This window comes from Charadrius vociferus, unplaced genomic scaffold, assembly GCF_000708025.1.
Source record: "Charadrius vociferus isolate BGI_N301 unplaced genomic scaffold, ASM70802v2 scaffold300, whole genome shotgun sequence".
NCBI classification, from domain to species: Eukaryota; Metazoa; Chordata; class Aves; order Charadriiformes; family Charadriidae; genus Charadrius; species Charadrius vociferus.
Window position 1 is genome coordinate 472990 of NW_009646513.1, and position 14089 is coordinate 487078.

General features: G+C 41.0%; 1 protein-coding gene across 1 annotated transcript in view; it reads left to right on the top strand.

The window, feature by feature from the left end:
- The window catches only part of KCNK10 (potassium channel, subfamily K, member 10), a 71813-nt gene that overhangs the window by 32437 nt on the left and 25287 nt on the right, over positions 1-14089 (top strand). The window contains exons 3-4 of the mRNA XM_009884573.1: positions 4420-4537; positions 8445-8605. Coding sequence (XP_009882875.1) covers positions 4420-4537; positions 8445-8605 — 279 coding nt within the window. The remainder of the gene's footprint in view (positions 1-4419; positions 4538-8444; positions 8606-14089) is intronic.

A 14089-nucleotide genomic window follows, 5' to 3' on the forward strand; every position in this document is an offset into this window, starting at 1 on the left:
GTTCTTGGAAAAGATTTGTCTTCTTCATGCTTGGGATCTTACTGGAGAAATTAAAGAAACATGAACAAGTGAACCAGATAAAAGCCTTTTTTCCCAAGAAACCAGAAAGTCTGTTTGGTTCCTGTCTCCTCATAAGCTGCACTAGCTCCCAGCTATCTTGTTGCCTGTGGGCACAACTCTAGAATTTTCTTGATATAATTGTCTTAACTAGTGATCCAGGTACCTAATACATTAGTGAAGGCTGGCATGTACTCACTCACGCACCAAGGAGGATCAGATATGTGAGTATCCAGGCCCAGTGGGGACCACCTGCCCCCCAGGGGACAGGGAGCTGGCAGCTGTGGACCCCACCACTGCCAGCCAGGGAGCATGGCTGGCTGGGGGCAACCAGGGGCATCCCCCAGCCCAGACTATCAGGCTCCTCCCTGGGGAGAGGGATGGGCTAAGGCTGGGCTGGGACATCAGCCGGTGGGACAGGCCCCGGCTCGGCAGAGCTTGTAGCTGGGCAGGGCAGGGCTGCTGGGAGCTGGAGCCCAATACTTGTACAGTGTCGCTGCGGCAGGGACTGAGATGGTGAAACCCCAGTAGTTTCTGTTTGATATAAGGAGAATATCATTGATTTTATTCATAGAGAAGAGATACTATTTCGACCTTATGTTGGGAGGGGAAACTCTTGACACCTGGTAAGACAAGTTAGTGTTCACTATACCTTTCTTTCAACTTTGAGTCCTATATGTTAACAACTAGGCAGCCCAGCGTGGGCCATGCCTCATAGCCCTTAAATATTGCTGCCTGAATATCAACAGATAAAACTGACAGAGCCTATTCCAGATTGAGATGGAGTCTGGATTGTGCTCTCTCTGGAAATACAGGATTCAGTCATTCCAGTATCACTGTGTATGCTGGGATTTTGCTTTGGGGTTTGCCTTCTGTTCCATGAAAATTTACCAGACCATGTCTTTTTGGTTACAGAGGGACTGTAGTGTGCTGATGCCAAAATGGCTGAGAGTAAAATACACATCTTTACAATGATAGGCAACCAAACTGCAAATTGTGATCAGAAATACATGTTTTAGAAAAAAATTGTATTGAGTACTTGGATTTACTTCGGTAGTTTTGTCATTTCCCTCACTCCTATCTGCCTATTGGCTTTATGACACATCCTTTACTTGAACAGCAAGAAACACAATTTCAGCCCTTTGAGGTATTCCAAATTATTGCCTTCCCTGAATGGGTGGCATTTCAAAAGATAAACTACCATAGATTAATAATTATTCATTAAAAAAGAATCCTTTTTGAATTCATTAAAAATACTGAAAAAATGTTGTGCACTGTGCACCTAACTGCTCTTGAGAATGAAGAAGAGATCAGGAAAGGAGTAAGTGTGAAACAGCTATGGGTACTTTGATAACCTGCTACTTTTGATTATACTTTAAATATAAAAATACCTGAAACTGCTAGTTTAAGATGTCTTAAATGTGGAAGGTTTGCCTACAGAGTGGTTAGCACTCTGGAAATTGTTCTTTACCTACTCCCAGATATAACCCGAGGATGCAGCTCTTCAGGTCATGCTGCAAAGCCTATCTGAAGTTTCACAGATGGGAAACTGTTGTAAAATTTCATGGTCTGTGTGAACCGGGAGATTTTTACCAGTGATAGTGTCCCTGTTTGAGTTTTGTGTCAGTCTTCATCTAGCAGGTTACTTCTGTGTAGGTGGACTTGTGGTGGTGGTAGTGAGGCATCCTTTACTCATTGCATGACCTGACATTGCATATTTAAGTGCTGCTAACTGCAGGGCTGCTCTCCTCTTGCTGCTCACTTTCTGTCCTCCATTGCTGTGTATACTGTGTATTAAGAGCTAGCATTGGGATAGTTGGATATTTATAAATGAATGATGTCAGTCAAGCTTTAAAGAAAAAATGAATTTGTTCTGGATCAGAAGGGAGCCTGAGAAGCTCAAAGCTACCTGAGGCAACGGATCGCTCCTTCACTTCAGGGGTTAGTTCTTGGCCCTAATAGACTTGCTAAACTGTGTAAACTCATATGTGATTAAAGTGTTGTAATTAGCTCACTGACATTCACACACTCAAGGGGAAGGCAAGCAGCATTCCTTGGCAGAAGTAACATGCCGGGGTAGCTGACAGTGTGTCATGGCCTATTTAAACAGGCAACCTGTCTGTTATGCTGATTTATGCTCTTCTGGGTAAACAAACAAATGATCTCTGCTTTCACACCACCTGCAATATGCCAGCAACTGGTAGAGAAGCCCTTTCATAGGGTTTGGTCCTAAACTATTTCCTTATATCCCTGTTTCTTGAGATAAAGAGAGGTGCTGAGGAACCCTGGCTTTCTGCCCATGTGAAATGCAACCAGTCCAGTCTGGAGCTTGATCATGCTGTATTTTCACAATCAGCTTAGCTTGGCATGTAGCAGCTCTAGTGTTAAAAAAGGCTGTCCTGTACTGATGTATTTAGACCTACCTGGCCTCTGTTCTTGCCCATGCATCTCTTCTCCCATTCCCTTCCTTTTTTTGTGGGAAAATGTGATGAATAACTAAAAATTGGGGAGCAGATTAGCTGAAATTTGCCCAAGGCAAAAAATGTGGTAGAGGAACATTTGTGACGATGAAGTCAGTTGAAAATATAGGCAAAAAAATGAGTGAGGAAAAGTGCAAAATGGAAGGGGAAGAAATGTGAAAAAATGTGATAAATGAGCCATCAGAGGGAAGAGGTGAATGAGGAGAAAAGTGTATCATTAAATCTAGGGATAGAAGAGGTGTTAAATGGGTGTATTTAAAAGTCAGTGCTAAAAGCACAAGAGAATATGAGAAGATCAGGAGAGAAATCATAGACATGAACTGGTGAGAAGTGGGTCAATGGCAAAATAGAATGGTTAACCTTGCTTTGCATGTGGACTGTATAGAAAAAGGTGAAATAAAGTCACAGTGACAATTCATACATCATAAGTCAGAGGGAAAAGAGAAGTGGTTAAAGAAATGGAATAAGAAAAGTCGAAACAAACTTTTATTGATAGGTGGGAATTCTGTGTTGAACAAAGTCAAAGAAAGAGAGGATGTAAGAGGCAGCACTTTGCCTCTCTTGTTACACCTGACAATAAGTTCACTGAAATAACCAAGGCTAAAGACTGGTGGCAATATTTAGGAGGAGGAGCAAATATCAAAGTGAGAGCAAAGGGGAAGATCTGGCAGTAGCGTGAGTAGCATGATAACAGCAACATGAAGTGAGGTTGGAACAGAACAGGAGAAAGGCAAAGAGCTGGAAATGGTAAGAGGTAGAAAGAGAGAAGCTTGCTTCCTTTACACTGGTTTTATGGAAATTAATCTCAGTTGGGAACATTTGGGAAGGAGAGGTTTACTTTGAAAGGCAGTCATTTTAGGTGCTATTCCAGAGTGAGGTCTACAATGGGAAATAGATTGCATGAGACCTACAAGCAACTAGAGAATATGTACCAAAGGGCATCTCAAAAGTGAACTTTGAGCAATTCAGCTGAATGTGCCAGATGCTGATGAGATATTTATTTCTGTGCTTTGGATGCTGATGCATTTAGCTCTATATTCCTTTGGACTGTGAAGCTGCAATGAAAGGCAAATGTGTATGTCCCCATGATACAATATGGTGCATTTTTAGAAATGCCAAAGCAAACATTCAGCAGGCTGATATGTCTGCCTGGTTTTATTCAGTGCTGTGTGAGACATAGGACAGTGACCTGGAACTGCTTCCTCAGTATAGCTACCTCAGCTTCTGTTCTGGATTTAGTTCATTCAAGGGCTAGCTGGGAGTCTCTCTACCGTGCTACATTTGTGGACATGCGATCTTGTCCAGTGTGGCAAATGAGAAATCCTAGCTGATCACAAAATTGTTTTATGATGTTTCCATAGCCATCCTATTTGTTCATTTCAAATGGGATTCTATTCTATATTCTCTCCTATTTTTTCTTTAGTTAGCATAAAATATAAATAACTTAATTATTAATTGTCTGGGAATTAAAATCTTTGACTGACTAACTTCAGTTGACTTCACAACCATTATTTGGATTTACCACCCTTCTTGCTGCTTCTAACATCAGCTGTTCCCATTGGAGATTTTTTTCTTTGGCAGTTATTGCTGTAAGAATGATATTTATGGATCTCTTTGTGTAGTTGGTCCTCTTCTTCTCAGTTGCTTTGTATCTTTTGTCATTTGTATATGCATTGTGTCTTTCTTCCACCTTAATAGCTATGTAGTTCAGTCATATTCAGCTCTTGAGTACAGAGGATGCTACTATACTTTGAGCAGGTGTTAAAAAGTTTAATCTAAGCTCTTCCCACGGTCCTAGAAATTTCCCTTTGGAACCTATACCAACATGCGTAGGATATGGTAAGGCATGCATAAGGCTGATTTGTTGTCTCTTTCTTTGCAGCATGCTATTGATGCTGATAATGCAGGAGTCAGTCCCATAGGAAATTCATCTAACAACAGCAGTCATTGGGACCTTGGAAGTGCCTTTTTCTTCGCTGGAACAGTCATCACAACAATAGGTATGTTTCTTGTTTATAGAATCATAGAATGGTTTGGGTTGGAAGGGACATTAATGATCATCTAGTTCCAACCCCTCTGCCACGGGCAGGGACACATTCCACTAAGACCAGGTTGCTCAAAGCCCCATCCAGCCTGGCCTTGAACACTTCCAGGGATGGGGCCTCCACAACTTCTCTGGGCAACCTGTTCCAGTGTCTCACCACACTGACAGTAAAGAATTTCTTCCTAATATCTAATCTGAATCTACCCTCTTTCAGTTTAAAACTGTTATCCCTCATCCTATCACTACAGTCTCTGATAAATAGCAGAGTCCCTCCCCATCTTTCCTGTAGACCCCCTTTAGGTACTGGAAGGCTGCTATATGGTCTTCCCGGAGCCTTCTCTTCTCCAGGCTGAACAACTCCAACTCTTTCAGCCTATCTTCATAGGAAAGGTGCTCCAGCCCTCTGGTCATCTTCGTGGCCCTCCTCTGGATCTGCTCAAACAGGTCCATGTCTTTTCTATGTTGGGGGCTTGATGCAGTGCTCCAGGTGGGGTCTCATGAAAGCAGAGCAGAGGGGCAGAATCACCTCCCTTGACCTGCTGGCCATGTTTCTTTTGATGCAGCCCAGGGATGCAGTTGACTTTCTGGGCTGCAGGCGCCCATTGTTGGCTCATGTTGAGCTTCTCATCAACAAACTCCTCCAAGTCCTTCTCCTCAGGGCTGCTCTCAATCCATTCTCTGCCCAGCCTGTATATGTGCTTGGGATTGCCCCGGCCCATGTACAGGACCTTGCACTTGACCTTGTTGAACTTCATGAAGTTTGCACAGGCCTACCTCTCAAGCCTGTCCAGGTCCCTCTGAGTGGCATCCCTTCTCTCCAGTGTGTCGACCGCGCCACACAGGTCGGTACCGTCAGCAAACTTCCTGAGGGTGCGCTCAATCCCACTGTCCATGTTGCTGACAAAGATGTTAAACAGCACCGGTCCCAGTACCAATGCCTGAGGAACGCCACTTGTCACTGCTTGCCACTTGGACGTTGAGCTGTTGACTGCAAGTCTTTGACTGCAACCATCCAGCCAATTCCTTATCCACTGAGTAGTCTATTCATCAAATTCATGTCTCTCCAATTTAGAAACAAGGATGTTGTGCAATTATCCTTTAAAATATACAACCATGCTGAGACCTGGATAATGAAATAAATTCGAGGAAGTTAGATCACAAAGAAATAAAGTGGCTGAACTGTATTTCTCTCACTTCTCAGAAGTCATGCCTCTGGTGTATGTCAAGGGCATGGAGCATCTGGGTAAATATCAGAAGCTGTTTGCACAGTTAGGGTAGAGTAGCAATGCTGAACTGGAAATGAGTAGCACTGATGTAGCTAAGGCTTTATAACCCTGTTCTTGATCTAGATTCAAGAGGTCTTAATTTTCACTAAAAAAGATCAAGAACCAGTACTCAATGAAATAGCTGTTCTATGGTTGTTGGGAATTTGGATTTTAATATTATAGATGAATTTACCCATATGGGTTTCATTCTATCTCAAACCAGGACACCCTAATTACCTCAATGAATTTTGGCTTATGCTCTGAAGTTTGATATAAGTAATTCTTCTCATACCCTACTCCTTGTAACTGAAAATATATTCACATAGGTATCACATCCTTTTTAAAATCCTTTCTCACTTTCATATTAGTAATTGGAAGAAATTCCACAAATTGTACATTTTGTAAAAAAACCCCACATTTTTATTCCATTCTAGAATTCATGGCCTTGAAATATTGACACATTTCTCTGTATTAGATGAAGGGTATACTGAACTACACCATTTACTTTTCTTGAACCACTAATTTTAGTAAGTTCATTATTCAGGCCCTTATCATCTGTCCCCCTATACATTGTGCCCAGTGTATTTAGTCTCTTGATCTTTGAATGCTTGCCTTAGATATGCTAAGGTTTTTATCCTCCCCTCCATGAAGATCTTGAAGATGATTGTTCAAGCAGCTGGGGTTTCAGAAGATGGTCTGAAGGAAAAAAATGATAAACAACACTGGTGATAAAGTTAATCTGCTGATAATTATGCAGTGGTTTTATAATTTAAAACTTGATTTCAGTGCCATCATGGTTAGAGGCCGAGAGATCTGATTATTTGAAAATCACTGGCAAATGGTTGCTTTTTATTTTCATTGCTTTTGAGTATTCTTCTGATTTAAATATTGGATAAAGTGCTTCTCGATATTACAACTGTGATACACACACTGGTGACTGTATAGACAAATAATCTGACAGTCACATTACCCCTCATTAAAGTGTGAGAATCTGAGTGAATTCTGCAAGATTTTTATGCAGGTAATGCAACAAAAAAAATCCTGTGGCAGTTAAAGACTTCCTGTGGTGATCATCTCAAACAGTGGAGTCTGTGCCTTTGGCTCTGCCTTTTCTTTGTTGTCAGAGTGAGGGTGAAAGAGTGGTTGTATGGACCGTATTCCTCTGTATTCCTCTGTATACTATATAGTCTGTATATTCCCCTGTGCTCCTCTGTATACTAAGCTACATTACCATGTATTTTTAAGGGTAGCATAAAACCAGCGGGTGGCGAGAAAGAAAACATTTCTGAATCAAATGTAAGAAAACCCTCCCTTAATATTTGTTTACTCAATAGACCCAAATGACAAGCTTTTAAATTACTCATTAAAATAAATGCCACTATGTAGGCATATTCATTGACATCTGCTATTTAAATAAATTATTGAAAAGAGCTTGGATTTTTGCCCATATTTGCTTTAAATTCTCCATGAATGAGATTTTTATAGGCTGCATAAAATCTACGTATTGTGTCTGGGCATGAAAATGACTTTATTTTATCCACCAGAGCCTTGTTAGGGCTCCTCTTAAGCAGACACTTGTCTGACTACCTGGTCAACCGCAGTCCACTGCTCTGTGGAGCCTGAATTTTCTTGGACTTTTAGGAGAAATCTGGGGTCACGGATGCAGCCATGAAAAGGACTGTGGGTTGCAGGGGAGGCATTGTTGTGTGTCAGCATGGTCCTTTCATCATCCCATGACAGAGAGATATATTCAGTGCCAGTGTCACAAACCTAACACGATTAGGACCTGGAAGCTCAGCCTTAATTCCTAAGGTCCAGGAGGAATTGCTGTAGATGAAGCAGACACTCTCTTAGATCTTCATCTCTCTGGATGCTCTGTGTTTACACTTTATTTTATCAGTGATTTGTGATTGTGTGGTCATTTTTAGTATTCAAATAATTATGTATAGTCAGAATACAAATTCAGAATACAAATCTCTATAACAGTTCAATAGAGATACCTGATCTTAAATAAAGAGGTGTGAATATTACTGCCACAAAAACCTCACGAAATACAAATGCCAGGCTCTTTATGGTCAAATTGAAAGAGGAACTGAATAAAGAGTTCAAGGGCAGATTTGCGTACTGTGGGTACAGTTTGGAGCCTGCAGTGTAACTAGTCAGTGTGATGAAGGGCTGAGGAAATTATGAGCTAACCACTGAAAATGAGCCTTGTCAGGTGAATCACAGGTGAATCACACTCCCATCAGGAAGTTATGGGCACAGCCAATGACTCCGAGAGGAACAGCAGTATGCAGGCAACAGTCCAGCATAGAGGGACTTTTGTGCCATGATAAGTCAAACTAGATTAATTAATCAAACACAACTTTAGATAGGACCTGAATCTATAGAAAACATGGGTAACTGAGGCTACAAGAAGAACTAAATCACAGTGGGTGGCCTGCCTGGGAAATGACGTCATGCTGTGGAAACTCTGTAAATAGGAATTACATGTGCAACAGAGGTATGCCTGCAGAACGGCAGTTCTTCTAAACCCATTAGTTTTTCTAAAAAGTCACGTGTAAGTTCTGAGAGTCTGACAATTGTTTTTCTCTTCAGGGTATGGGAACATTGCCCCAAGCACTGTTGGAGGCAAAGTTTTCTGCATCTTGTATGCCATCTTTGGGATTCCACTGTTCGGCTTCTTGCTGGCTGGGATTGGAGACCAACTTGGAACCATCTTTGGGAAGGGTATCGCAAGGGTGGAAAAAGTTTTCAGAGTAAGTTCACTGTCAGTTTTTTGCTTGTGTTGTATAACTTGCTTTTAATTCTGTTGCGATTACCTGCAGTCCTTTTTACATGTTGGGCACCATGAAATATTTACGTGTCTAATTAAGATGATGCTTAACATCCTTAGGGGCTTCTGTAGTCAGTGGACAGAAATAGACTTCTCTAGATGGTGATGCAGAGGTTATAGATCAGGCTCTGAATTTCCTTCTTGAGGCTATCTCTGGGGAATGTATATCTTAAGCTAGGTTCCTTATAAGGACTGGTTGTAAAAGCCTTCAAAACACCACAGGTTGCTTTGGACATGTATGTCCATTCACCGAAAACAGAGAGAAGGTAGCGTAACTTCTGGAGGAACAGGGATGCAGAGTATGTCCTGACTGTGTTACTAATAAAGCCTAAAAGACTTGGAAAGCAGGGTTACTGGAGTGAATGTGGACTTGGGGGGAGAGATGGCTGAGCGATACACTTACGCTGCAAGAGAACAGATGCGTTGGAGTAGATCTGCAGCTGCAAAAATTGGCATAATGCCACTGACTGGAATTGTCTTCATGGTATTTACCTGCCTTGCCTACCGTGGATGCATCCTACACTAGATTTCTGTATAGACTTTCTCATATGTAATTTCCCTTCATGTTGCCAGCACCCTCTATTTTTGAGTGTATCACCATAAGCAATTCTTTTGCAAGCAGCGCCGCAGACCTGGCAAATGCTGTTTTGCTAATTTGCCGATGGTTCACTTCAGGGATTCTCTCTTTGAAGCAGAACTTCTAGAAGTGACCTGTGTGATGCTTCCCTTGGAGGCGGCGTAACTGGAGGTAAGTCTTTCTAGGGACTGAGTGGATGAGAAACTGTCCAAGCTGGTTAGTTTAATAGGTGTATATTTCTAAAACATTCCCACAGATGAGAGCAAATTACTTGTAACTGTTTTTGAAAGGAAGTAATTGAGAATTATACTGGAGTATGAGCAATTTCCCTTTTGATTAAATTACTGTGAAGTGTCCCAGACCGGCCATAAGGAGTATCTCAGGCTGAGTGTGGAAAAAGGTGACTAGTCATTATGGGTGAGTAAGCATATACATATCTGACTGAAGAGCACTTGAAAATGGCCTACATTTTCATGAAATGAAAATAAGGTTATTGAAAGGTGGGTCAAGTTGGGCCTGCAGAAACAGAAGTAGCTAAGTTCCCTAGTTTCTTTTTTACTTTGCTTCTTATTATACCTGCTTCACTTCAGAGGAATCTCTGAACCTTCCAGCCTACTTCTGTCCAAGAAAAACTACAATCTTGAAGTCATGGTATGAATTGAGAGTCAGAAAATTCTTGATTAATTGTTAGCTGTAGTACTGGCTTTCTGGGTGATGTGGACAGGACCATTAAACTGTCAGTATGATACTTTATGAATAAAATAATGTGTACACTGCTTAAAGCATTTTAAGATTCACAGATGAGTGCTGATACTAATGTTTCATACAGAATATAGTCCTTTGGCACATAATGGGAGTTCTTTTGGTATTCAAAGTACTACTTCCTTCTCTTGAGTTAATGCGGGTACTTATTGTTTATAACCATTTAAACTATTTCTTTTCCTCCTTGGTATTTTGTCAGCTTTCAAAGCAATTTAGAAATTTGTGGTTCCCATGTTTAGCCAAGGTGTATGTTTATTCCTTTTATTTTGATTTTCATAAATCCATTATATCTCTTCTTTTGTGATTTGGTGGATGGGGTTATACATAACTTCCTTCAATATTCCTAGTAATGAGGGTCAGGTATTTGAAATATTCCTTATATAGTTTGCTATTTATATGCATCTTAGTAACTAGTCTTAATACCAGTGGTTTCACTTTATATGATTACTTACATAACATTTGATGTATTATAAATGATCATTAATATATTATACATGATATATACTTTATAAATATATGTTAGCTAATGCAGCGTATAATAATCATTATACTTTAGTAATTATGTAATTTGTTATCACATTGTGTTTACATTCTTATGCACCATAAATATTTGGACCTAATCAGATGAATCCAAAAGTGGAGTAACAGCTCTTGATTTAATCCTGAGAAGTAAACAAAATTTAGTTCAATATGTAACTCTTGTTTCTTACTTTATAACTGTCTCCTCCTCAAATTCAGCATGTTTGTGGGTGTGAAGTAACCTGCTACAACCTTTAAAGAGAGGACATAAAAAATAGTATAATAGTTAGGAGGAAACTAAAAGGAACAAACAGGTTAAAAAGACTGAAAAGTTTATTAAAATGTTGGGTGATGTGCCTCACAAATCTTTTGGAGCTAGCTGAGGGATTGCTGCGTGTGTATCAATGATCTAGTGATATAACAAATTGCACTTCCAGAAAGATTTTGACAAGTTTTCTCATCAAATGCTACAAGAAAACGAAGCTGTGATGAGGTACAAGAGAAGGTCTCACACTCATTACGTGTTTAAAGGGTAAATGGAGATTAGGAATTGATGGTAGCATTATTGGTATGATTCTACTGGAGTCCTTGCTGGGATCCTACTGTTTTAACAGAGATGGCCTGGAATGGTTCAGACAAGAATATGAATATGCAGATGACAGTGTCTGCAAATTATGTCTCTAGATGTTTCAGGATAGCTAAAATGGAAGCTGCAAAAGGATGATAAGACAATAAATGGAATGCAGTGTTGGTGATACAATATAATGCATATTTCTTAAGTTTGAGAAAAGAAATCCTAATGTATTCATACAGGGATAGCATCAAATTTTACTACTCCAAAAGGGACCTGGGATTACTATGGATAGTTGTCTGAAAATAACACTGTGAAACTTAGCAGCAGTTAAAAAGGTAAAAAAGAGGATCGGCAAAGGAGTTGAAAACCGAAAGACCATTTTACCACTGCACAAATTCATGGTGTACTTGCACCATGAATATCACATGCAGTTCTAATTGTCCCATTTTGAAAAGCAAATGACAGAAATGAAAATCAGTGCTAGGTCTGCCCCCATAGTCCATGTAGCTGAGTCGCTGAGATGGCATTCACCAGCTACTTGTATTATTTGCTTTCTAGTGCATCCTCAAGGGCAATTTGGGACAGTCCAGGTTCTACTCTTGGGGAAGGGAATGGGAAGAAACTTTGCACCTGTCCTGGACATTATAATATATCAAGTTTCCATGTGCTTATGCCTCAACACTCTGCTTCTGTCTGTCTCCAGTTGCCTCTGTTTATCCCATTCACCCTTAGGGATGTTACATGTCTTGGTGTCAGGGTAGCCAAGAGTTCCGTAAATCCTTGCAACTTTGTCATCATCTGCACAGGTGGATGGGGTTTGAAGGCAACTTGATCTTGCATTGTGGTTAGGATCATTTTTGAAGCTAGGTAACAGGCAGTATGCTTACACTGGCAGGTGGGAAGGAGAGGAAGGTTTCTTTGTCGGCACAGCAGTCTTTTCGCTTTCCTTAAGAGGTCTCTTGATCCATCCAACAGTGTAACTGTGAGCATGGAGCTCATGGCACGCAAGGGACAGCTTGCCACTGGCATCCCCCAGCATAGCTGGAAAGATGAAAGGAGGATTTCTCCCAGAGGAGTTGTGCTCGCGCACTTCTGCTGCCTCTGACGTGACCTGTGTGGAGCCTCACCAAACCTACATTAATTAGTAGCACAAATTACAGCCTAAGAATGCCACATTTAGCTATTGCAGTGATCAGCCCACACACTCTGTGGGAATTTTAAGAACAATTTGAACTCCATAAAGGGGGAAAGAGATCTGCTCTTATCAAATACACACTACCCCCACAGTATTGACAGAATATTTCAGCAGCGGAGCTGGACACATGCCACTGCTCGTCTTGTAATCCAGAATGTTGCCACTATTTCAGTGTGTAGATAGCCAGGAAAACAACTATTCATTTATGACTAGGTAGGGCGGAAGTATTGCATTGCAAAATAATGCTTTGTAAAACCAGGAACTTTTCATGTACCATTTTAGGAAATGGAGGCACTGGCAGAGTGACGCTGCCTGGGTTACGAGGAGGTATCCCAAATGCCATGCATTGGCTAGTCTATGCCATCTGTCCTACTGGAGTAATCGTGTTTGATACAAGTAAATAAACATCAACCAGGTCAGAGATGTAAACCAAAGCATCCCCTACACTAGCCCTTCCTACTCAGCTACTGATTATTCCTGTATGTCCCATCTTCAATAATCTGGGGCAGAACCTGGCTGCTAGTCTGTTCTCACATTCATACTGGTGTGATTCCTGAGAAAATGGATATGTACAGGGTCACCAGATTCACCGTATGCACTGGTCACAAGGATTCAATATCTGGGTTCAGTGATGAATCAGTTCTCCCAGCCCATCTGAGAACATTGTGTACACACTCATAATCTAATTAAAAAGTTGATAATTCCTATAAATAATTTTCACCTGGCAAAGCTTTCCAGACACTACAGAAATGAAATATGCATTCCAAGGTGATATAAAACCATAAAAGTGGTCTTGTTATTTTACATATGTGAGGGATCTCACGAACGACCTGAGACTGTTTCTATAATAAACAACAGAACAAACCCCATTCTTTTGGCTTGCTCTGTACACACAGAGGCTGCAGGCATCTAAAGATAGAAAGGAAAGCACTCCATAGGCAGAGTGCACAGTTACAGAACGCAACAGCTGTCATTATCATGAGTTAAATATAGTTTAAATTCAGATAGTCTTTATTCAGACCTTGTAATGAGTGTTTAAATTCTCACTGGAAGTAGATGGGATGAGCATAACCTGACAGATCTTCCCTCATCTTGCAGTTCAGTACAGATGCAAGTATTTAGCCTTGGCACAACATGCTTCTGAGAGCACTCCAGGATTTTCTGGCATCTAAGGTGAAGCCAGTGTAAGCAGTTCCTGGGCTTGGTTACTGCTTTCGCTCCTCTGGTTTGCAGCATGACGGCTGAGGACAAGTCTGGCGACACAGCTGGTAGGGTGTGAATTGCAATACAGGGATGTGAGCGAGCAGCCAGAGACATGGATGGTGGCAGGGCTGCAACCCTGAAGCGCACGTCTCAAGACAATACACCACTTTGTGCCTCTGTAAACAACTTACACCTCATTGAACCAGGGACTTGTCAGAACAGACACATCTGCTACCTTTCTTTCAGGTTTTCAGCTTAGAGAACCTGTTTGCCCATTGATCTCTTGAGAAATGGTTTGCTCTAGATTTTAGAGACGAGAAAGTCTTATGAAAATGATATACACTTTTTTTCTCTTTTTCTGAAAGACAGCAGTAGGCATTACCTCAACCTCGAAGCGGTCCTAGGAAAAGCAGTTCTTAGTTGGAAGATGGGGTTGGGGCTGGGGCTGGGGCAGGAGTAAGAGAAGTCCCACTGAGCTGGTAGAAAGCTTTCTTTTAGCAACTGCCAAAGCTCTGCCTTTCCTAAACTTTGTAATTTGTCTTTCTGAATACATCAGATCTACCCTAGCTACTCTTTC